Raw genomic sequence first — 26,065 nt, forward strand, 5'->3', positions numbered from 1 at the left:
AGATGTGTAGTTTAAACTCTCAGGAAACTTTCCACCAGTACAGAGTCGATAATTCCAGTCTTGGCTGCGACACACAGCTCCATTCATGCCTCGCACTTCCGTATCATATAGATTTTTTGTTTTTATACTGTATATTTATTTGAACAAAATTTTTGATAAACTATTAGGTATTATTTTAGTAAAAAAAAAAAGAAAAAATGTTTCTTACTCTTTAGAACTTGTTTTATAGATTGGTATAAACATTTATTATGTTTCTCATAAAATAATTGAGTCCCCATCATCATATTGTCAAAATATATTTGTAAGGATCTTTTATTGATATAATATTGAAAAGAGTGTATTCAGGATCTTTATGGTACCAAATTAATCTCTCTAACACAATTACAACAATTGCTGTAAAAATATTTGCTCACAGCCTCGCACCCCAAAAATACCTTCATTTGACGATGCGTATCATATAGATATTTTTTTTTAATATATTTTTTTAACCAAACTTTTAGCTAACCTATTCAGGATTATTATTTTTTTAAAAGGGGGGGGGGGGGGCATTTCTAACAAGACTATAACTGATTTTTATAGAATGTAGTACAAAAATTTCTTATATTTTTTCATAAAAGAATTGAATTCCCATCATTATATTGTGTAGATATATTTTGTTAAAGGATCTTTTATTGAAACAGTCTTATAGAGAATTTATTCAGGATCATTATGGTACAACACCAAATTCATCTCTCGAATACAATTAGAACATGCTGAGAATAAAAGTTTATTCACTTTCATTAGCCATAAATATTTTCTGTCATGACCGCAGCCTAAATGTAATGGAAGAGTGTTTTTCCATGCGAGATGCATAGTTTAGATGTTTAGGCTCTCGGAAAACTTTCCCCAGCACCTGGAAACATTCCATGTGAGATGCGTAATTTAGACAATCAGAAATTTTCCCTTGGAAAAATTCTTGGGATGTCCAATTTTTTCCGGGATGAGAAAATCCTCTCGGTACCCAAACATCTTTAATTCCCGGAAGAGCTCTCCATCAATTATTCCAGCTAACGCGGATATCACTATTCCTTTTCAAATTAGAATATCTACATTAAGAATATGTATGCCCACTACTAACCTGGTTGACTCTTTCAAACCCCTCCAAGACATAATATACAGTACAGTATATTAAGGATACAAAATGAGGAAAGCTACCATTTTAGATCATTGGGCTCTTCCCTTCATCATAATACAATATTTCAAGGAACTATAAACTCTCAGTGTTCACACGATTTTTATACACAAGAATAATTAATTTTAGATAGTGAGGTTGAACATAGAATAAGTCACAATAATCTGAGATTATTATTAAGAGATTCTATCAACATCAATCAAGGTCTGATCCATTGCAGCTTCTGTAGTTTTGTAAATTCTCTTCCAGCCTCACTGAATCCACTAGGTTAGTAGGAACTAGCAGCAGTGCCATGAGACAGGCAAGGCAATTCAAATTGGTAGGACCATACAAACACACATGCTCCTCCTGTAAATCAATATTGAATAGCATTTGGATGTGATTTTGGCAATGGTTAATACAAATTAATATGTACTGGCCCGCATCGTGGTAACTCATGTTATTAACCTGACCCCTTCCATCATGTTCCTGCTTGACATTGTGATGCTGGTTAGGTCCTTGATAGGCATTCTGCTTACCCACTCCCCAACTATGACTAGTTCATCTGGCTGCTGACACTGTTATAACATCTTTTGGTCTCTAACCAACAGATGTATAATGTTTTATCGGAGTGAAGCTAGGGATATTTTGTTGGCTTTTGTTTTTACTCCTCAAATAGTACAATATAACTTACTGCATGTATCTGATGCTTAATTGATACTCAAAATATTCACAGGGAGAATGCCAGTTACAATAGGTGCAGACTTCTTTTGAGTTTTTCCCATAGATAAATCTGCGCTGAGTTTTGTTTATATTCACTACTACTGTTACTACTCAAAATCTTAATACTTCGTGAATCCCGTGATATCCTTTATAGAATTTAAGAAAATTTCTTATCCATGTTTCTTTGAAGTGAGTTTTATTGTGAAGCTGCAGTAGGGTTGTTAACATATGGAGAAATATGATTATTTCTTCACAGATATGAGCAGGTTATTTTGTAGTTTCATACTCTCAAAGTCCATTGCTGTACTCAGAATGACCTTTGTTGTTTGTGTTGTCATTTTTATTGTGGTATTTGGTTATTCAGGGCAGGTAGTATAAAACATTCAACATACCACCTTGATAGACCTCTGGTTATGGTTGTACTACCTTTGCCTAGGTCAGTATATTACTGTATCAGTATAAGTGAAGCATAATAATTTATGTGATATATAAGCTTTTGATCTTTAAAAAAAAAAATGGAGAGTAGTGTGCAAGAATTTTTTACAGTCAAGGAACTCGTCAATATTTTTTCTTTAAAGAAGTCTTACAGAGAATGATTTGAAGAAAAAAAATCCTACAGTACTTATATTTACTTTCTTATGGGGCATCATACTGTAGGGTAGTGGATAGAATATAAAGTAAGAGCAAAAGTAATGGAAAAGGATAGAAATTAAATGCCTGTACTGTAAAGTTCTAAAATGGGAAGAAAATAAAAGGGCAAGTTGTTTCTTTGCAGATGGCATTGCAATACTTGACAATTCAGAAGAAAAGTAGCAAATGTTAATGAAGTTAAAAAGTGTATACAGAGAGTTAGTAGTAAATATAAACAAACTTAAAATAAGGATAAGAAGAGAAAGGAGATGAGGAAATAGATATTACCATAATTTAACTTGAGTTAGACGGGGGAAGTTGCTATGTTTTAGATATTATCTAGGATGGGTGTGTTGGCAAATGACAAATTAAATTAGAGGAAAGAAAGAAAGGACAGTAAAAATACATTGAGATATGTATGGAGAGAGAGAACTGTAACAGAAGAGGCAAAGATGGGTATGCTTAGATGAATTGTTCAGCTGCCATTGCTATATGGGTTTGTAAAGCATTGACTTTCGAGTGCAAGAGAAAAAAGCAACGGAAATAACATGGTTTTGAGCAGTGTGTGTGGAGGGAATAGCTTACAGAAAATAAGATGAAGGAACTATGAAAGGCTGTAGAAGTGGAAAAAATTGTTGGACATATTGAAAATTAGGGTATGCTTTGATGATTTGACCATATTGAGAGAATGGGAAATAAAAGATTGGTAAAAAGAATGTATCCAGTAAAAACCCTGAGTACCGGGCTAATTAAGCCACAGTGATGTAAAAATTGCTGTAATAGACAATGAAAGAACATAGCTCTTCATAAAATACAATAGCACATATTTTATGTACAAAAAAATAGCTACTTGAACCATCCTATGGGAGATGCAGAGAGTGGATGAGTTTAGCGATTCAACCAGCCAGACACCAGCTGACTTAAAAGGTGTATGCCATAACATAACATTGGGGAGAGTGTGATGCATCCATACATACATTCACCTCCCACATAGAATACTGTTCACACTCATGCTCTTCATTTATGGTTTTCTTTTTTAATAGTTTTATATTTTATTTTCTTTATTTCTAAGTCACATTAGAGTACTGAAATGATTTTTCCACAACATTTACAGTTTCATTACATGAATCAATGGCAATGTAGCCATCTCAAGGCCACAGCTGCCTGGTGATGTGTTATGTAGTGAAGATTATGCAGACCTGTATGGGACCCACTTTCAGTGGAGATGAAGTGGATTACTCTTACGATATGCTTTCAATATACTGTACCGTACATTCATTTCCAAATTTCTGCATTATCTCAGGAACAGAGTGTTTATTATCAACCGTGGTTAGCACTTCAAGTTTACCTTTCATGGTAAGGCGCTTTCTGTTCTTTTAGGCCCTAACTGAACATAACTGCTTGGGCATATTTTCACAATGTGTTATTTATATGTCATGAGAGAACAGGCCTGCACTGAGTAATAGCTATGTGTAGACTGAGTACAATGTGGCTGTGTTTTGATTTGGACACTGCACAACAATAACAAGGATATATTTTTTCGAATTTAAAAAATAAAAATAAAAATTGTGTCGTTATTCAGATGTGTCGTTACTCAGGTGGTCTGGTACTCAAGGTTTTTACTGTAGTATAATTCAGTGATGGATGGTTGGTGGAGAGTAAGGTAAAAATAAAAGGATTTGGTAAAGTTTGCACTAGAAAGGAGAGGGATACACATGCAGGAAGAAGCAATGACAGTGAATGAGCCTAGAGCATGGAGTCAAAGAATTTTATGAGAAGAATGCTTTGCAGGTGGGTGACGATAGCTTGTGTGAAGTGATGATTAAATATGGTTTTGGGCCTTGCGGAAAGAGTGTACCGTAGCGGAACACATCTTTAACAGCAGTAAGAATGGATAAATAATGGTAAATGAAAAAAAAATACATATACAGTACAGTACCGGTATGTGGTTGTACATGCACATGCCTGCATCTATGTGTGGGCTCAAAAAACCATTTACCCTGCCAGAGAAACTACAATCAAGACCACACATACATTCACTCGTTCTATCCATACTCCATCTGCTGTTATTCATTCAATCATTCTTGCTTCAATAAGTGACAAGTTTTTGTGATTGAATTGAGTGACAGTAGATATTGGAAGACGAATAAAGACTGCAGTGAAAGTATATGATTGTACAGTACTAGATGTATTTCTTGTTTGCTGAGCAGAGATGAAAGATTAGTTGGTTTGAAAATTTGTTATAAGAGACACAGTACAGTACAAGAATATGAGTACCAAGGGTAAATACAAAGTTTTATAACATGAGGTTTGGATTTAATACAGACTGCTATACAACTAATGATAAGTTAGGCTAAGAGCTAAAGCTGTACAATACTGTCTTTCGTCACTTTCTGTTAATCTTTCGAAGACTGAACAAATTTGTAACATAACACTTGGGGTGAGCCACATTCTTATTACCAATCTAGTCTAAGTATTGAAAATCCAGAGACTAAATATTAATAGCTGAAAAATTACATAAATTAATCATATCCAGGTGCACTTTATGATAAGAAACCTTTGGATAAGAAGGTTACCTCTCAAGGCTGAAGGTGACAAGTCTTACTGTCATGCCAGCAGGTGCACTCCATTTTGTATCTGACTTCAGTTAAAAATGTCATTTCTCTGTTCAAACTGAGCCATTACCTCCCTGCTTCCTTCTGTCTCATATCAGGAGTTAGGTGTTGTCCAAAATGAAATCTCAGGATGGTTCATTTCGAAATTGGGATGGGGTTCAATGGGTATCTAACCTCAGGAAAAGTCAGACCTTCCTATGATATTCACTTTCAAGAGATTATTTTGTGCCCCTTCAGGACATCTGACTGCTGGGTGATACTGAATTGGACAGTTCAGTAAGAACAGTCAGGTAGTTGGCCCATTTCCCAATTAAGTCTGAGTTACCCCATTCACTGATAGCATTATCCTGGTGAGAGATATACAGTACATAGTGGGTTTGCTCCAAGGCTTCTTAACCCAGGTAATGCAGCCTGGAGGGGATCACCATGGCTATATTTCTTGTTTTTCATTAATTACCCTCTTGGGTTACAGTGAGAATTTGCTTGTTTTCTCTTGCAACATAGCCTTAAGAAATGGCTTGCAAAATCCTAATGAACTTTTTGAGCATGATTGTGGTCAAGTAAGAATTGACTGGATATATCATTACATTGTATACAATACTAATTATAAATGAATTGGTAGCCACAAACTTGCTCTGAAAGGACATTATGACAGGTTGAAGCATAAAGTACTTCTCAACTCAAGTAAAATATTTTTATTTTTTACTATTTCTTTTGTTCAATACTTGACTAATTTTTGTGTTTCTACATCATTATTTTTTATCTCATTTTGTTGGAACCGTACAATCCATTACATTTTTGGGTAAACACAACTGCTTGGATCATAAGTGAATTAAGTCATAATGCAAACATTTGGTCAGCAAACTTATTGCATTTTACTGTACATGGCAGTTTCTTGTCAACTGTTGCAGTTTTACAGAATTCTTGGATACAGTTTCTGAGTAGTGTCTTTTCCATTAAGTAAAATAACATTTTAGCCAGTTTCCTAATGGGACTCTGAAAGATTCCACAAATAGGCAGTTGGTGTTGACTTAGTCATTTTAAACATAAACTGTACTGCATTAGGCTGGTTTAGCTGGAGTCCATTGTCACTCTCATTGGGAGTAGATTTAAAAAAACAAAACACAGGTATGTGTGTTAACACATGAGAAAGTTAAAGGTATTAATTAGCTAAACCTTTGAAAAAGGCTTTTTTTATTGACAATTCTTGTCAAACATCTTAAAACCTTCCAAAGTTCATTTTCCTTTAAACAACTTTTGCTATGATATCAGGTACAGTCCCCCCCAAAAAAGTATCGTTAGCCATGGGATCGATGTGATTCAAGGTTATCAGAGCAATGTTACCCAACCTGTTTCTGAACGGTTGGTAGCTCTACATCCGCGACCTTTGAGCATGAATGAGTACTCTGTACGTGTATATATTCTCGATTGATGTGAATCTTCTGAGGCTTCAGATTATACTGTATATTACATGACTCGGAGTGGATGTTGTAAATGAACACCAATGCCATGCCAATCATGAATGGGATCTTACATCGAATGGAGCGAGTAATTATCAAGGAGACTTAAGATGTGAGAGGTGCTCTCATTGCCCTTTACAATGATGGTATACGTATCGCTGAGATTACATGGCAAACTGGAGTAAGCGAACCCACAGTATCACGATGGGTTAGGCGCCATGAAACAACTGATGCCACACTGAAGCCTACAACCACAAATGTCTTACTATTGGTGGAAGGAGGTTCTGTTGCCGGCAAGTCCCTTGAGTTGAAACCTTAATTTGGTGTTAAACCAATGTAATTTACATATCGGTAACATAGCAGATCCCTTGTAGACTGATATATTGTATACTGTATTGCTGTAGTTGTTTACTCTAATATCAAGTCCTATTTGCTTAGTCACTTCATAAATCAGACATATTGTGAATAACATGAGTTAGCATATTGTGAAACTCAGTATGAATGAAACTCTGTTAGTACAACAACATAATGGTGAAATATATGTTTTGAAGTTTGTGTATGTCTCGGTTATGATGTTCCAAAACTCTTCCATTTAATATATATTTCAGTGTTATTGTATCCATCAGTCAGTAGCTTGTTTACATTTGCCTTTCTTCTATCCAGCACGGTACACACATTAATATAGCTTAATGGATTTCTTGTTATATTGAAGTCTTTAGTATGCCATACAAGGATGACTCCCTCCCCAAATCCTACCCCCCATCTCTAGCTCTTGCTGACATGGCAAGCAGGTATACCAACTTATGATGATGCACTGGGGATCATATCAAAGCATTTTGTCTAGCGTTTCAAATTGTAGTGACGGAAAATCTAACGATACTTTTTATGGGGACCGTACATTGGGTCATGGAACCAGCTTTTGAGATTCATAGGTTCTGCAGGACATTTTGTCTTGTAGGAGTTGGAATTGGCTGTGATCCTTTACCTCCTCCAACCTTGCTTCATGAAAAAGATTTTGGTACTTCATGCTCAAAGGAAAGAAAATAGTTTCATCTCCTTAGACCCATCCCTTGAGTGGGCTAATCCCAAAGATAGGGTCTGAAATCCTTGTCTAAGAATGAATCTTCTATTTCTTTTGGTCTGAAATTCATTTCTATGCTTTGAAAACTGGCTGCGATTGGTTCTTGCTATGTCTTCCTTTGGTGTTGGCAGTTAATTTTTAATTTAACGTACATATAATTTTATTCTGATCAAAATGTGCAGCAGTTGGAAATTATATCTCAAACATGATTTTAAAAATAATTGAACTTGTACAACTTAGCTGCATTCCTCAGATGTATGACCTGAGGAGTATCAAGTCTTATTTGGCCTTCTTGTAGGGTAGGTCCTTGGAGCGGGACATACATTAAGGATCTGTTCATCTACCGAGGCCAATATTCAATAATTATGCTTCCACATTGTTTGGTGGTGGGGAGTATTATTGGTGTTTTAGTAGGATTTCTCCCTTCCTGGAGTACAATACTTATTGCATTAGTATTTGGAGCATATCTTTACCTCCATCCCCCCTCTGACTTCATACATTGTATGTGACTTGCCTGAGCAAGGTAGAAGGTTTTAAATGAAGGATTAATCCTGAAATATCATCTTAAACCAAGGCTGGATCAGTCAGTTTAATTACTCTCCCTATCTCTCTCCTGAGGTGGTCTGGACCCTGAGGATAAACCTGGGAAATAACTTGTTTTTTACCTAAACTACATGAGGGAAGCAGAGCATACAGGTTAATGTGGTGGTAGAACTTGTTTCCTTCAGTTTTTATTAGTAAACTTCGTATTTAAAGGTCTCTTTTTGGATACATAGATATAATAAGAAGGTATAAACTAATTAATGAATTAGTAGCAGCCACCAGTCTCAAGGGTTCCTGGCTGTTCAACCAATAGACTTAATTGGTAGTACTGTACAGTATGTGGGTCACTCAGTTTAGGTTTGGATATAAAATGAGATTCCAGGGTCAATCCATGATCTTTCTCTATATCAAATAGTGTTTTAGTAATGTACTGTAAGTGGAGAGAATGACTTTTTATACGCATAATTTGCATATGTAGGTTTATATGTAGGTAAAAGTCATACAATGTATAAATTTATTGTTGTACAAGATTTTAAGGTTGTTTACCATGTATGGGTTTTTGTTGTTTGTTTAACCAAGGAAAGTTCCTCCCTGGCTAATATATACATCTGAATTTTATGTTAATGAACAGAGAAACAAAGTGATCTGGTATATAATGAGTTTAGATAATTATTTTTTCTTGTTCACATTGAGTTGACTGACCTTTGGTTCTCAGTGTTCACTGTTAAAAGCCATTAATTTGAATCAGCTTCTTAAAGTTTTATATTATTAAATATGTATAGCATTATTTGCAAAACTTTTTTCTAGTAATGTAAAAAAATAACAATGAAACACAGTACAGATAAAGTACTGTACTGTACAGTACATGAAAAGAAATGTGACTCTTGAAGCTGGTTGGAAAATGTGGCCTTTTATCTTGTTAAGGAGATTCCAGTTATTATGTGTGCATGGTACCTAAATCAAGTTGTTGTTATATATATACAGTATATATATATATATATATATATATATATACAAGTAAATCACTATAGGTGCGCGTGATCCAGGTATATGCTGATAACCACAAGGAAAAGAAAACACGAAGTTCCCAAGCGCTTTCGTGTAATTCACATCTTCAGGGGTGAGTACAGACTAAGAGAAGTACAAAACAGGGTACAGTATATATATACAGGAGGGTGAGATCAGGGTATATATACCCTGTGCCCTGTTACTCTCTTCTTATATTTTTTTTAAGGGAAATCTATGAAATTAGGTTGATTAACAATTAATCAAAGGGTTTTGTGTGCATGGCATTCTTTTGCATGCCTTCCCAAGTTTAAGTTGTAGAACAAAATGGTAGGGACAGCTGTTTCAAGGCAGGTGATTACTTATGCTGTAACACTGAAACCACATCACCCTCTTTATGGAACTGTGTTTGTAATCAAACTATATAAATGTTTATCCATGAATTTAACTGGAGTCTTCAATTTTATATTTTCGTCCAGTGACCCTTTTTTGACTTACCTCACTAGGGGGAGATGATAGATCGAATAGAGTACCATGTTGAGCATGCAGTGGATTATGTCCAGACTGCTACCATTGATACAAAAAAAGCAGTGAAATATCAAAGTAGAGCGCGGCGGGTAAGTTTTTTCTTTATTTTGTTTTATAATTTTTTCGTCGGGAGCACAGGAAGAAGAGCAACGGTGTCGTAGGTTGGTGTATGTGCGCTGCCAGGAGTCTGCGCTTGGGTTATAGGTAGACTTGTACATAGTTTACCCTGTGTATGATGGCATGACAGGAGAGTAGTTCACCACCAGGGTTTTTTATGTGATGTTTTGTTAACTAGATGAATGAACAGATATAGACCGTCTATGACTTACTAATCGTCAATGTGGTTACTAATTTTGACCCAATGAAGAGATGAGAGACTGAAAAATCTCCGAGGATCAAAATGGTTTCTCACATTTTATTAGGTGCTTTTAGATAAGACAGTTTGATTTTCAAGTCTTGAAAAGACAATATGATTCAAGAAGCTGTCTGCAGTATATTTTTTTCTGCTGTTCAAATAGTGGTTTTTTATTGTTTTGAATGCCAATTTTGTGCATTTCATGTCCTTACCTATAACCCAATGTAGGCCTTGCACATCACACACGAAAGTATGTACACAACAGTAGCCACAGAAAGTTTATATCTGTATTGGTGTCTAGTAGCCACCACCATAAGGATTTTTTTTTTCACAAGCTGTGATTGTTGCTGAATGTGTCATCATTAATTGTTTTTTGTGTCTCTTTGCCTCTCTCCTCTATGCCTGCTTCCCTCACCAACCCACGATTGATCGATCAACCACCAACCACTAGGGGGAGATGATTGATAGGATTGAATATCACGTAGATCAGTCCGTCGAATATGTCGGCAAAGCTATGGAGGACACTAAAAAGGCACTTAAGTATCAAAGCAAAGCACGTAAGGTGAGTAACCTGCTGAATTTTCACTTTTTTATATCATCATTGCAGCTAGATGCTAATGTATTTTTTCTTTCTCTTTTTTCACCCTTATTTCCTACATATATATTTGACCCATCCTTATTATCCCTCATGCAATATTTCTTACTGATAATCTGCATGGCTCCTCTCTGCATGTAATCCTCTTGCAACACAAATATCCATGGGATGTCTCTCTTACTTTCTGATCTTTTTTATGATGGGCTTGGTAACTTGTCTTATATATATGTTCTGCTTTCACTTGATGTTATGCACGTTCACTGCACTCTTGCATCTGGCATGGACCAACTGATACTTCATTATGCTCTGTATACATTTAACCCCTCTATGTTGACTGTATGTAATGATTTCTATGATTAATTAATTGTGATTATGTTTCCTGTTACTAATGCCTTATTAATATTCTGCAACTGTTTCCCCTCTGATGTTTATTCATCTTGCAACTTTTAAAACCAAACACCTTTAACAATTGAAACTATTAAATGATCTTTACCACTGAACAACAACAATGTGTGATGACTGTCTCCCGGTGCTTGTTTCTCTGTTACCTGGGTATTAATGGCTTCCAAACACATGACTGCCGCCTCTCCCCTATATAACCTCTTGTTATCTCCTACAAACACTTGACTGCCGTGTTTCTCCCTGTATATCCTCTTGGTACCTCTTACAAAATGATTTCTTTGGTACCTCCATCCTGTTTTTCAATGATTTGTTCTGGTAATAATATTCTGTTTCCCCTGTCCGTTCCACAATCTTTGTGTGATCCCTCCATGGATTTTTTATTGTCCACTACTTGTATCCCTCATCAACCTATTTCCTTATTCCTGCAAATAACATCTGTCCATCGTGGTCAACATTTTGTAAAGTCCTCTTTTAACATGTCTTGGGTTTATTTGGTTCTTATTCTACACTGCCAACTGTCTCCTCAACCTTGCCTTGTTTCCTCAACCTTTTGTTATCTTTGTGTTCTGCCTCTCTGTTGTCTTGACTCCCTACCCAACCTGTCCCAACCTTCATATCCTGTGATCCTTAATCCTATCCTGCATCCTGCACAATCCTCACCCCCAAACATCCCGTCCCCTGGCCACAACTACAGGGTGAACTGATGAATAGGATTGAGAATCACGTACAGGAAGCACAGGACTATGTCGACACTGCCAAACAGGATACTAAGAAAGCCATCAGATACGAAAGCAAAGCACGGCGGGTAAGTAGCAAAACAGAAGTAATGATAACATGGGTGTGGACAGCTGCTGTGGCTGGGTTGCTTGGTGATTGTTATCGCTTGATCTCTTCGTTTTCTCATTTCATTTGGGTGTCTTAAAAATTGGTGTTGTTCTTCTGTTCATATCATTCTATATTTTCTGAGGGCCCCCTTTAGTTATAGATGTGACTTGATCAGTGATTGTGGTATGGGAAATAATTCGGTATATCCGGTGTTCATAAAGCTGATCATGTATGGATTTGGACTGATCTTGGCACAAGCTTAGATTTAAGTCAGAGTAGTGTGTCCATTATATTTTTCATTGAAAAACCCCTTTCCTGATATTTTCTGTATAGATGAACAAGACGCATCTTTTTCTAATTTTCTCTTTTTAGTCCCCTCATGGAAAGTGCTTTTTGCTCTTTTTTCCAGTTGATTACTGGTATTGGGTTAATGGAAGTGGTATCGCAAGTACTGAATGGTGTGTGGCCCTCTTGTGAAGCTATGTGGGAGATGGTTGTTGTATAGTTCTGCTTAGCTTTCCAATAGCTATAGTTTTGTCACTGTGGACAGAATGCTGTACATGGCTATTTTATTTTAAGTTACTTATTTTCTTTGATATTATTTTTTGTTTAGATACATTTTTTTTTTTTTTGCCTTTATACAGTTCATAGTTAATAGTGCTGTCATAGCTCTTGTAGTTGATGTTTTCATGAACTTGGTATTAAATCAAGTAACTTACAGTCATCTTACTGACATAAAATTTTTAGAATTTATATATTTATATACAGTATTACATAGATATAAAAGTAAAATTTAAGTAATTTTTGGTTTCTTCTATTATTGAGAGTAAACAGATCCTAGTACTGTATTTGTGAATGTATATTAAAAATCTCTATTTTTTATCGATAGTTATTGTATACGAGTAGCTTTTCTGTTACTTATGATAGTTCATAGAAACTTTTGCATCACACCCATTATTATTTATTTTGTAATTCCCTTTTTTCTTTTCTCTCCACAGAAGAAAATTATGATCATCATATGTATTATAGTTTTGTTGTTAGTTGTTTTTATTATCTTAGGAATAAGTTTTTCATAGAGCAGGTAGTTTGGTAGTGGGTGTTGAGAGACTGTCCAGGTAGCACTGGCCATTTAGGTACTTTTCCATGGTTGTACTGTGCTCATTGGGGGAACTAGTGTTTTGGCTTTTGTTTACTTCAGGAGACTTCTTGTTCAGAACCTTGTTTAGAGTGTTTTGATTTCAATCAAAAGTCATAATAAGGATTAGAATTTTGTAAAATTGTAAATTTAGGATTTTAAAGTCTCAGGAGATTAGAGGTGATTAGACTATCCTTATAATTTGCAAGACTTTGAAAAAGAAGCAAAGAACTTTTAAACAAGTACAGTATCATCATTATCACCATATCATTCACAATTTTGTTCACCGATGGAGTAACTTGGTTGTTCTGCATATCAGGTTTAATTTTATACAGTATGTAGGAATAAACATTAGTAAAATTGTGTGCCTAGATAAATGCATAAATTATAAAAGCAATATATTTGATGTGAACCATATGGGTTCAGGCTGCCCAGTAATTAAGAGTAGTTTCACAACCTGATGCTTTCCTAGCGATAGGTGGCACATGTAGCAGATAAAGGCCTCTTGCCGTAAGCTAATGCTATTAAATATATAAATTGTCAGTCAGAAGAATTCATCAAATATTTTTTTTCTGTATACACTGGTATTGGCAAATTAGAAACTATTTTCTTTAAGTGTTTGCAAGTACTATTTGAATGGAAGTATGCAGTCATTATATGTAAAATAACCATGGTGTTAAGATGTTTGTATGGAAGTTGCTACAGAACATACAATATGTGCCAAATAAAAGTCATAATTTTTAGACTTTGGTGATTCTTCACTGTTCAGCAATTTTGAGGTGGTAACTACTGATGAGGGCCAGTATGCAAGACAAATTTGGCTGGTCTTCGTTATGAAAAGTTGGTATGAGTGTTGTCTAGTCCACTTAGAGGGTTATCAACTTGGTTGCTGGATTTCACAATTCAGTAATGGATTGGGTGTTTAAATACCTGACTGCAAGTAGTCTTTTTCGATGCCCATATTGGGAGGTCGTTGTGAAGGACTCAGAATATCCAATGTGCTGTTTAGCTGCACACTTTGCTTTAGTCATCAATTCCATCATGACGGGTAAACTGAAGTGTTTCATGCAATTAGCATCAAGACTTCCAAGTCTTTCATTTTTGTCATCCTATTTTATGGTATTTAATTGATTAATGTAAAAAAAGATATTTTATCCTGTGTGGATTCCATTATGTCATATATACACTACTTTAAACTAAAACAAAATATAATCCATATAAAGCTATATCCTACTACTGTATGTTACCAGTTTAAGTGAAAGCTAAAAGTACAGTTCAAACATTGTAGCATTTAATAACATCACTGAAGTATGTGCATTTTGATAGAATGAAACTAATATGATCTACTGTTATACAGTATTTAAAAATAAATATTACTACGTACAGTAATGTATATTCATGATGTGATAGACACAAAGTACTGGTAAGAGATTTTAATTAGGTCAGTTTGTATCACCTCATGCTTTTGTTATTGTTTCACTATTTATTGTTATTTTATATTATTTTTATTATTATTGTTATTTTATTTAAATATTAAAAAATCCACACAGGATCCTAATATGTTTATATGTATAGGCTAACTGGAGTTGTCACATCATAAGTTATCCTAACCAACCAAGGTACTAACTGGTACTAACATTAACATATCCAAATACAGTATAACACTAAGTTCCCATTTAAGTAGACAAGCATACTGTGACTGTATAATATGACACTTTTGGCACTGTATTATTTAAAAAAAAAATTTGACACTTGGGATTCATCGTTTATGTTTAAGGCATCGTACTTTTCTTACACCAACGCAACAACCTCAGAGTGATTGTTCGTCTGAGTTTTTGCGTGAATTTTTATTTAACAGCAATATCCTGCTGATGTTTTGATTTGGGTTTATAGAAAGCATGATGAACTTTAAAAGTATCAAGGTCACAGTATTATTAGTAAGTTCTAATAACAATGAAATTGTCTAATGTACAGTATAAGGGACTGATGATGGTTGGGGGCACGAGATGTATACTACAAAATGTGACCGGTGATAGGAAATGCTTTGGCTTGGATGATTGCACGATATTATGAATTGGGCCTCTATACATGCTTTTTACATTGGTGATGGTCTGCTTAATGTAAATTCTAAATTTGCAGTTTTGTTGTCTATTTGCACCATTAAGTAACCATATGCATGTCATCTTAAAACATAAAATTATGTTTCATATTGTTCAAGGGTTTGAAAATTACACAATGTAGTGAAGCTCACTAATCATTGCAAAACTATAAATGAATTGGCAATAGAAGTGTCTTTGCACATACAGTACCATATATAATTGAGATCTCTTTTATGGCAGAAGAAATTTTTTTCATTAAATAGTCATCCAATTCATATATAGTACTGCTTTATAATTACTAGAAATATACTGTGATGCCAATTTAATTTATGCTTCTAATAAGATTTTATTATAAGAGTTTTGTGTCTTTCGTGTTATTGTTGAGTTCTGCAAAAAATTTATAGAATATTAATTGGATTGGAATATGATTTTAAGTCACACATTGCATTTGCATGCATTTATTTTAAATTTGCACGGAGTACATGTCGGTTCATGTAAAATTATACTACAGTATATATATCTGTAATTTTTATGCATTTTTCCTATATTTTCAGCTGCATGACAGCATTGAGCACATTGCAAATATATATAATTAACAAATGCAGTACTGTGCATTATTTTCACTGAAAACTTATTTAAGATGCTCATTTTAAAATTATTTTATACTTTTTGTGTTATTATAACATTTTCAATATTCTTTTAAAGTTTAATATTGTTAATTTCATATTTTCATTTGTGCACAATTAATAAGTAGTGCAGTACATTGCATGATATTTGAATAATTTACAGTGCAGATGTTTTTAATTACCAAAATGTTCTCTGCAGTAGAATAAGCTTGCTGATATTCCAGTCATATTGTATTTATAGTCTTTTAGTTATTATTCATAATTTTTACAGGACATTATTTATATCTTTGCTCACATTATTCCTCTTGCAGAAAAGGTTGATATGCATGTTCATTGGCGTTGGCATCTTGTTAATCTTAACAGTTGTTCTGGCTGTCTACTTTTCAAGTTCCCCATCTAAGCCCACTCATACAGAAGGCACCCCACCATCATAGTAATTAGCAGCAAGCAATGGTTTTATTTTCAAGTAGAAATTCAATTTATTTTCCATCTGTAGAAGTCATTAAATACCTGGATTACTTGGTAAAGCTCCAGAGAAAACATTATTTAGTTTGCAATAAGAAGTTCGTTCCTAATTTATTACTGAAATATTAGACCTGAATGTCGATCATTCAACAAAGAAAATATTTTTCAATGTTTAAATAAAATGTATATGATGTATAAATGTGTAATATATATAATGATGAAAATATGAGGATAGTTAGGATTTTGTCTGTCTGTTTGAGAAAGTAATCTTTTTAATTAGATCCCCCCAGAATTTTATATTTTAACAAAGTGGTTTCAGTATGTATTTCAAGTGTGTTTGTCTTAAATGTTATCTCTATGAATAATAACCAAAGATATTAGTGGTAAATCTGTTAAGAAATCTTATTTATTGTGTAGTGCCTCGCCTTTGTACAGAAGTGCCAATGTAAATTATAGTTAGATATGCAATTAGTGCATTAGAATATAATTTTTAATTAAAAAGATTAGGGTGGGGACCATAGCTGAGCTGGTAATAATCTTGACTCAACCCATAAGAAGGGAGTTGGATAGGAGGACCAGCTTGGGTCAGAGAAATATCTCTGTGACGAGTTAATCACTTAGTCACACAAACTCCCCAGACTAGTTAACCCTTCCTACTTGAAGGCTACCACCTTACAAAGTTGCATAAAGGAAGATTAGGATCTTCACCCATCTTTTTTTTCTCATTGTGAGTGACAACTCCAGTTTGATCAGTTAATTATTAATTGTTTGAGTATTCAAGTTTTAAGACTTTGTGTTTAATATTATAAGGAGAAACGTGTATGCATGTTGTTAAATATTTTTATTATATTAGGACAGTTATCATTCCTAACAATTAGTTTTTTATGTTTTAAAATGAAGTGTTTGGTTTTGTTAAGAAGTGATCACAAAGATTTCTGCATTTGTAAAGGATAACTACTATTCTTAAAATGCAAAAATTATTTATCCTTCATTATAGATGAAATTGTATGGGAGTAATGTGTCATGCTTCATAGTGCCTCAGTAATACCATTCTTTACACTTTATCCAACTTAATTTTAGCATGGAATTTTTACAACTTTTCAAGACTCCTCTAATCTTTCAACACACACACACACATATATACCTGTAATATATATGTATATGTATATATATATATATATATATATCTATATATATATATATATATATATATATATATATATATATATATATATATATATATATATATATATATATATATATATATATATATATATATATATATATAAAATAATAGTAGTAGTAGTAGTAGTACATTGTTTTACCAGACTTTGTTCTTCCAAAATAAACAAGTTGGGAGCAGTGAAGGAGAAAGGGAGGGCAGCTGTCACCATCTTCCTCCCTCACTTCTTTTAACCTCACAGACTTATATCACTAATTGTGATGACAATATTTAATTGATATATTTCACAGAATAAAATAAAGTGTTGCAGTGACTTGCTGAATGTACTCGAGTTGAACCTTATTTGTGACATTAAGGATATATAATACAGCTCACTAACCTGACTACCTTTGATTGTACTCAATACACAGGTGTACAGCTGACCACAGTGTAAATCTAGTACATCTGCCTCAAACAAAAATAATAATTTCCACATCATAGTGATGTTTTTGGTTCAACACAAACAAGCTAGAACATTATACAGTATTAACACAAGTAATCACCATAGGTATGTACGTATACTAATATCCTCCTCAGGAAAAATTAATTAAATTGTTTTTTTATATACTGTATTAATAGTTTTGTTAAATACAACCCCATGAGATGAGATATCATTATTATATATATATATATATATATATATATATATATATATATATATATATATATATATATATATATATATATATATATATATATATATATATATATATATATATATATTTATTTATATATATATTATTTGGTAACCTGACCATTTCACCTCATGAAATACACATAAGGTGTACACTCACTACAAAATGTATCTGCAAAATTTTATACTGGACAATATGACACAATGGACGAAGGATTTTAACAATCCTACCGATACAACAGGAGTCGCAGTATTCATGTTGACATCCATCGGACCCCACCTTGCAGATACTTTCTGTAGTGAGTGTACAACCTCAGTCTAGGGCTTATGCAATGTTCACTTAATAATATCCTCTCCAGCCCATTTTTGTGTAAAATTTGATGACAAAATTGTATACCTGTACTGTATATGGTTTACTTTATATAAAAAAAAACCCCACCTGAAATAATTAATCTATACAGGAGTTGGTAACCAAACTTCTGAATGCCCTAGACATATGTACAGCCCCACCACTGACCTTACATATGTTTACATCATTTCCATTATTCTGGCATAACTCTTGTTAAAATATAATTTCTAAAGAACCCCATAAACCCTGACAACATTCTGGATGTGAAGGTGTCTGGTAATTTGACGTATTACTCTCTCTCATATATATATATATATATATATATATATATATATATATATATATATATATATATATATATATATATATATATATATATATATATATATATATATATATATATATATATATATATACATATATATACATATATATACATACATATACATATACATATATATACATATACACACAGCTCCTCCCCGACTTACAACCTGCCTCAGTCGTACCAAAAAAATTTCAAATTACGTATTTTCAAGTCCCAACGTCAGTACACAGACAAATTTCCATTGGCAATTCACATTAAAATGGCTGGCAGGCTTAAAAGTGGGAGTTTTGTGGTGCCGAAACAAAAAAGTGACACCCATTTTAGTTTTTCTATGTATTATTTAAGCATTTTCGACTTACGACCTGGATTTGGGTCCCTAATCCCGTCGTAAGTCGGGGAGGAGCTGTATATATATATATATATATATATATATATATATATATATATATATATATATATATATATATATATATATATATATATATATATATATATATATATATATATATATATATATATATATATATATATATATATATATATATATATATATATATATATATATATATATATATATATATATATATATATATATATCTCTCTCTCTCCTTTAGCCAGAAGAATTGGTGCAGAACATTTCCGGGAATGGGAGATTTTCGGGTAACGAAATGACTCTTAAATCCCTCATCCCCACAATTTTCTGGGTAACAGAAAAATGTTCTCGGAAGTTTTAGACATGCATTATTTCATCTTAAAGCCCATTCCCATAATTTTCCAGGTTCCATAAAATTTTTCTCGGAATTTCCGGAAAGTGCACCTAATTTTCGTCTCTCAAACCCGAAAAAACTCCCCCTCACCGGAATTTTCCGGGTACTTGGAAAATTTTGCAGAAAATGTGCCCCTCGGAAAATCTTTCCCAAGGCTGGAATTTTCCAGAAAATTTTGGCTTTGGGAACAATTTTCTGAGAAATTTCAATTTAGGCTATTGGAGAGTTCCGGGTTTGAAGGATTCCGGCTAACGGAGATATTACTGTACACACACACACACACACACACACACACACACACACACACAGTCCCCAGGATATGAAAGAGTTCCGTTCCTGGGGATGTTCTCAAGTCGAAAATGTATGCAAGTCGAAACACGATACAGTGGTCCCTCGGTTAACGAACACAATCCGTTTTAGAAAGTTGCTCGTTAACCGAAAAACTCATTAACCGAAACCATTGTTTCAATGGGTTTTTGGGTAATTGGTTCCAGCTCACCGAAAATTGCCTATATTCAATAAAAAAAAGGTAGAAAAGTACACTTTCTTTGAGGTGTGTATGTGTAGAAGGCTCCTGGATGATGATGATGGGAATTAGAATGGGGGTGGAGGAGAAGGGAGAAGAGAAAGCATTGGGGTGGAAGAGAAGTCACCCCATGGCGCTATTTCACCCATAAAATTTTAGTTCTCTTGGTGTAATTCAAGATTATTTTCTTTAAATCAACACTGCACTGCATTATATATTGTCAATGTGTAAAATAAATTTCAAAATGACCAATAATTTGCTTGCAAACACAGAAAAAAGCATTTAGTTGAAGAGAGTCTCAAGCAAGATGTTACCTCCACTGAAAAGATAGAGAGACTGGCGCCTGTTTGGTGTGTTGACAGGCTGGATGGCGCGCATGAAACTAGTTTCCTTACATTCAATTATGTTCAGTAATTGTTAAAATGACTAAAAAAAAATTAATATTAAACTTTTAAAATTATTGAATAGTATAAACTTCTTGATATTTACTAAAATGGTAAGGAATATAAGCCCTAGAACCGATTACTGTATTGGCGGGCTAATACTACAGCTGGTGGACCGCCAAATGCAAGCGAAAACATGTTGAGGTCGGCTCGTAAGAAACTCGTTAATCGAGGAATTGCTCGTTAACCCAAGTTAAGAATCTTATGGAAGGTAACTCGTTAACCGAAATCTCTTTAACCGAGGTGCTCCTTAACCGAGGGACCACTGTATGTGCATACCGTATTTACAGAACAATGTTTATAATCCCGCTACATCATAGCCAAATTCCTTATATACATCTAATATCATTTATTTGAAGAGAAAATAAGAAATAGTGACAAAATACAGTAAATAAAAGTAAAATTCGGTTATCAGGTAAATAAAATACTGTAAATTTAAAGTTTTAACCTTGTTTGTATCGAAAATTACAGTGGGGTCTCATTTTGTGCAGGTATATCGTATTGGTTTATGTCTGTGCATCAGAAATCTGCACAAATTATGCCCTTTAACATGTGTTAAAATTGCTATACAGTATAGTGTATTGTATTGGACGAGCCATACCTTTACTCTAGAACAACTTTGGGTAACTAACTTAACCTTCCAAAAATGACACAATGTCACATTAACTGCATCTACATTATTAAATAAATATTTTAAGAAACCCCAGGAAGTTAATTATAGTGGAGGTGTAGGGAGCTCTGGGAGACACGAGGCAGAGGGTGAAAGGTAGTCGGATTCAAATCCTTCAAAATCAACTGCCAACAGTTGTAAAGTGACTTCAGCTTCATCACCAATCTCCAGAGTGGCAGGGTCATCATCACTGGATTTTCTGTGAATTGTTGAGGCTTAAAATAGGAGGTGATGAGATCTTGGCAGCGGCATTTAAACTCCTGGTAATGTTGCTTGTAGGGTCTCTTGGTCTGCTCTGGTACCGTCACACCACCAACACTGATTTAGATTGACATTTTATTTTGAAGTCATTTAATACAGGTATCATATTTTGTAATATTTTTTAATGCTGTATGTTATATTTTTTATGATGAAACATACACCATATTAGACTGATCATGAGAATATAATAATGAATAAATAAAAACACTGGTGAATGAGGCAACAGCCAGGCGCATAGACTCAATTTCAAGAAGGAAATGATAAGTGACCATATTACCCCTCCCCCTCCCCCAACAACACCCTGCCTCTACCCCACTCTCCTCCACCTTCCACCTATTGTCTATTCTTTCTGTAATTGTTTTAAGTAAATAAGAACAAGAATAAGAGATAAGGTATGAGAAATCCTGTAAAGAAACAAAAAAGAAAAATAGCGATAGATAAATAGAGTAATTAAAAAATAAATAGAGATAAGAAAGAAACCTTATATCTCTGGGGAAAAGGTTAATTTTTCCGCATTCTCGTGTTATTGACCTGACCTGATACAATATCAGGTCACCCGTTGTATAAACACTTCTCTTATTTGCAGTGAAGATGGGGTGATAGATTAGTGGTCTCATATTACTGATCTGTTGCAATGTCGGGTTATATTTTATCCATTCATGTAAGCGGTAACCTCTCACACGAGACCCACTTAAAATGAAACCCCACTGTACAGGGTTTAGGAAGTGTCATAACTTATGATATACAAATGATACAAGTCCAATTGTCACTGTGATTTATTTATTATTATTATTATTATTTTATTCTCATGTCCTTAACTATGTACTGTTTTGAGCATGAGTGAAATCTTTAGAAGAACTCAGTTTTGAAAAAAAAATAGTAGTAGTATAATAGTACAGACACTCCCCGGGTTACAGAACACTTGGTTTACAGAAATTCAAGGATGCAGAGTACCTCCCATATGTCCCATTTAAAATTTTTTTTGGATTGCGCTAAAGTTTCTGCTATTACGGCTTAACAACACTTTTTGCAGAGGATTATGTGCAAAATCCCCTTGCGAGACATTTATGTGCTCCATGTTCAATGCAGTACAGGGTACAGTACATATTTACCTTAGGGAAGGGTCGTTTTCGGTTTACAGAAAATTTAGCTTACAGATAGGGTCCAGGAATAGAACCTTTCTGTAAACTGGGGAGTGTCTGTAATAGTATGTTGTTTTTTTTTCCTAATAAATTAGTCTTTAATTTTAGAGAATCTTTAAAATGATTGATTTATTATCTGTGGCAAAAATTTTAGGATTCTTACTTTAGGGCCAGATTTTCACAGACATTCACTTTTTAAAATTAATGTTGTATATTCATTGCTGAACTTCATCACATACTGTACAGTACCATTCCTTTTATCTGAACTTATTGGAATTAATGATGGTTCACATACCTGGAAAGCTCAATATCTGGACATGCCTACAAGAACAGCAATAATTTAAGCTACAGTACCATACAAAACCATAAATCAGGGTTGGCAAAAACCATTGGTTTCAAAAATTAAAAACTTTTGGGAAGGGTTTAATGCTGGTTTTAATAAGTTTTAAGTATTTTTACCGATCATTTATACCTTTTCCATCTCAAAAAAATTATTGTGAAAAGGCCAAATTTGAAAAACATAAGGTTTGATCAGTCTCCCAGACTCTTCCTGCATGCTTAAAGGCAAAAACTAATCTTAAGTTCATTTTAAAGCATGAAAAAGCCATAAACAGAAGCAGTCACCAGTTACCATATATTGAACAGTTGCAACTTGGCTCCCTTATAATCAGGATCTGTGTGCAGCCATGTAAGAAAGCTCATTAAATAATTTATATATATATATATATATATATACACTGTATATATATATATACACTATATATATATATATATATATATATATATATATATATATATATATATATATATATATATATATATATATATATATATATATATATATATATATATATATATATATATATATATATATATATATATATATATATATACACTGTATATATATATACTATATATATATATATATATATATATATATATATATTTATGTTTATTTATTTATTTATTTATTTATTTATTTATTTAACAACCACAAGGAGAAAATGCATCCACATTTATTTCATGTTTCACTTTCTTTCCCATTTACTCTTACTGTTGTCCTGCTGTTTAGTAGCCTTCCTCCCACCCCATACACTTGTAATACCTCCCACAATGCTTTTTTGTTCACCCTATCATATGCCTTTTCCAACTCTACTGTAAATCATTAAAATCATCTGTAAGTAATAAAAACCAACCAAAAAGGCAGATTCAAAAATCAAAACAAAATCTTTTTTGTTTAGTTAAATTAAACCATTACTTTAAGTCAGCCATCCCTGTCTTAAATGTACAAATAAAGGCAAATATTAAACCTATGGTACCATATGAACACTTAAAATGTACAAACACAAATATTAAAGATATGCATGTTTGTGAAATACTTATGTCCAGATGCCTAATTATATGTTCTTTCTGCTCTATACTAAGAACAGCTCACTTCCTTTTCACTATTTTGTCACTTGTTATCAGCCATAGTAAGAAATTCATAAACAAATTTTTAAAATACAACATGAAATTAGAGCCAACATCTTCCACCAACCAAGGAGCCCGACTTGCTTGTAACCAAAGTAGTTACAGCACCACTGGTGACAGACGTGCGACGAATGACTTCAGTTATGTTCAGATTGTTGAACTAAATTAGAATTTTTACCAAAGGGGACAATGTTCGAATACCTGGAAGATTCAGATTGTTGGAATTCTGATAAAAGGAATTGCACTGTATATTGTATGTTCAATAGTGTTCTTTGTGGGTGGGATTGTATTAAGTTCTGTATGCTGTTGCCTTTATGCAGTACATCACATTTGTATTTTCCTAATATCCTTTTGGAAACTAGACTTATTTTGCCACAGATAATCACTCCTCCATTTTATGGTATGGTACTTAGAATAGACGATACAGTGTTGGTACTGTATAGTGATAGAGTGTCTTGGTATTAACTGTCATTCATGCTTTAACTGATGACAACATGTAGAGTGGGAACATTTTGTGTGTGTGTGTGCGTGCGTGGGTGGTCCTTTTAAGATATTCAACCTTATAGTGTATTATTGACTGTTGAGGAGTAATGCTTCACAATATTTTTAATTCCCAGTTTTGATGTTTAATTTGAGATGCAGTTGAGGATTTTTGGAAATGAGAGTGTAGTGGTTAGTTTTATATACTGTATAGTATATATAATTTTTTTTTTCCCCCTCTAAGATCTTCCAAAGTTTCATGTAGAGGGTAAAACATAAGTTATTTTAATACAATTAATGTTATATTTCGTGAAACTCCAGTAGTAATGAATTGCTCCAACTTTTTTATTTCATAAGTAGTAAAATAGACCTGTAGTATTGTCAGCATTTCATTTTTGCATATGTCACCATATCAGCCTTCATAATCAAATTTGATATATATCATTACATTATAGTAGTGAGAAGCTTAAAAGTCCAAATTTATTTCCATATCGAAAGTTTTTGAGCTACCGATGTCATGTAAATAATAGGTCAATTAGTATTGAGTAGTGGCAGGGGAGTGTTCAGCCCACTTAGTGTGTGAATGTTTGGTAAGCATAAGTTACCCCAAGTACCATAAATAGATTGTAGGATAGATATGGATCAGATATACTTGCTGCCATACCATCACCAAAAGATGTAATGGCAATAAAGAAAGTCAAATAAGGTAGGAGCCATGGCAGGGACTTACTTGTTCGCATGCTTGAAGAAGGTTAACAGAGCTGATGACTTCCTGCAAAAAGACACCTAATACGAACTAGTGAGTAATCAGTACTGTACCCTGCAAGTTAAGTGGCCACAGCATTACTACCAAATATAAATCTTGTGAAATGAATGTAGTGCTCACTTAGAAATTTTTTAGAAATTGTACATTAGATTGTCTATTGTAAGTAGCAAAATGTATTGTATGTGATACACCTGTGAAAAAATAGATATCCTTTCGGCATGCAAAGTCTAGAAAAATACTGAACACAGTTGTATGTGTGCATGTTTAATAGATGATTCACAAGAGAAGGCGTTTTGTAAAGGAAAGTTTACCCAAGACCACAAATATACCTAAATTTTCCCTGCTGTAGAAGAAAACTTTTTGTGAATACTGTATAAAAATCTACCTTGATTTTCCAAAGTGCCTCAAGTTCTTTATGCTGTAAACAAATAAATAATGAGGGAACTGTTTAAGACTTCTTAAAAGTCTGAAATCATGACAGTTTAAGTATTTAAGTATATAATAATTGCTGTCAGAAAATATATGGTGAGAGTGTATACTCTTTATGCCTGTTCATAGATCAGATATGATGGGTGATATAACTGCTGTACCTAGAGACTAGTCAGTATGCTCTCTATTTGTGGATACTGTACTTGTACGTAATGAGTTGCAATAATAGTGGTATTCAGAATAATAAAGACAATTTTGAGTTATCAGAAGTAAATGCATAAATAAGATTACATTAATGGGGCTATTTTGATTAAAGCAGTAGCACATCATCACTTACCCTC

General features: G+C 33.6%; 1 protein-coding gene across 6 annotated transcripts in view; it reads left to right on the forward strand.

The window, feature by feature from the left end:
- LOC121854275 (syntaxin-1A-like) overlaps positions 1-26,065 on the forward strand; it is a 98,252-nt gene that overhangs the window by 58,815 nt on the left and 13,372 nt on the right. For 2 of the 6 annotated variants that reach the window (XR_006086522.1, XM_042348828.1), the window contains exon 7: positions 10,542-10,652. Coding sequence is in view for 5 of the 6 variants with exons in the window: in XM_042348828.1 (XP_042204762.1) it covers positions 10,542-10,652 (111 nt within the window). In the remaining variant the exon portion in view is untranslated. Of the gene's footprint in view, positions 1-9,713; positions 9,825-10,541; positions 10,653-11,781; positions 11,893-12,910; positions 17,379-26,065 lie in introns of those variants that run through there. The other 4 variants (XM_042348825.1, XM_042348830.1, XM_042348827.1 and 1 more) reach the window with 4 other exon arrangements.

Source organism: Homarus americanus, unplaced genomic scaffold (assembly GCF_018991925.1).
Source record: "Homarus americanus isolate GMGI-L3 unplaced genomic scaffold, GMGI_Hamer_2.0 scaffold54443, whole genome shotgun sequence".
In the NCBI taxonomy this organism is placed as follows: Eukaryota; Metazoa; Arthropoda; class Malacostraca; order Decapoda; family Nephropidae; genus Homarus; species Homarus americanus.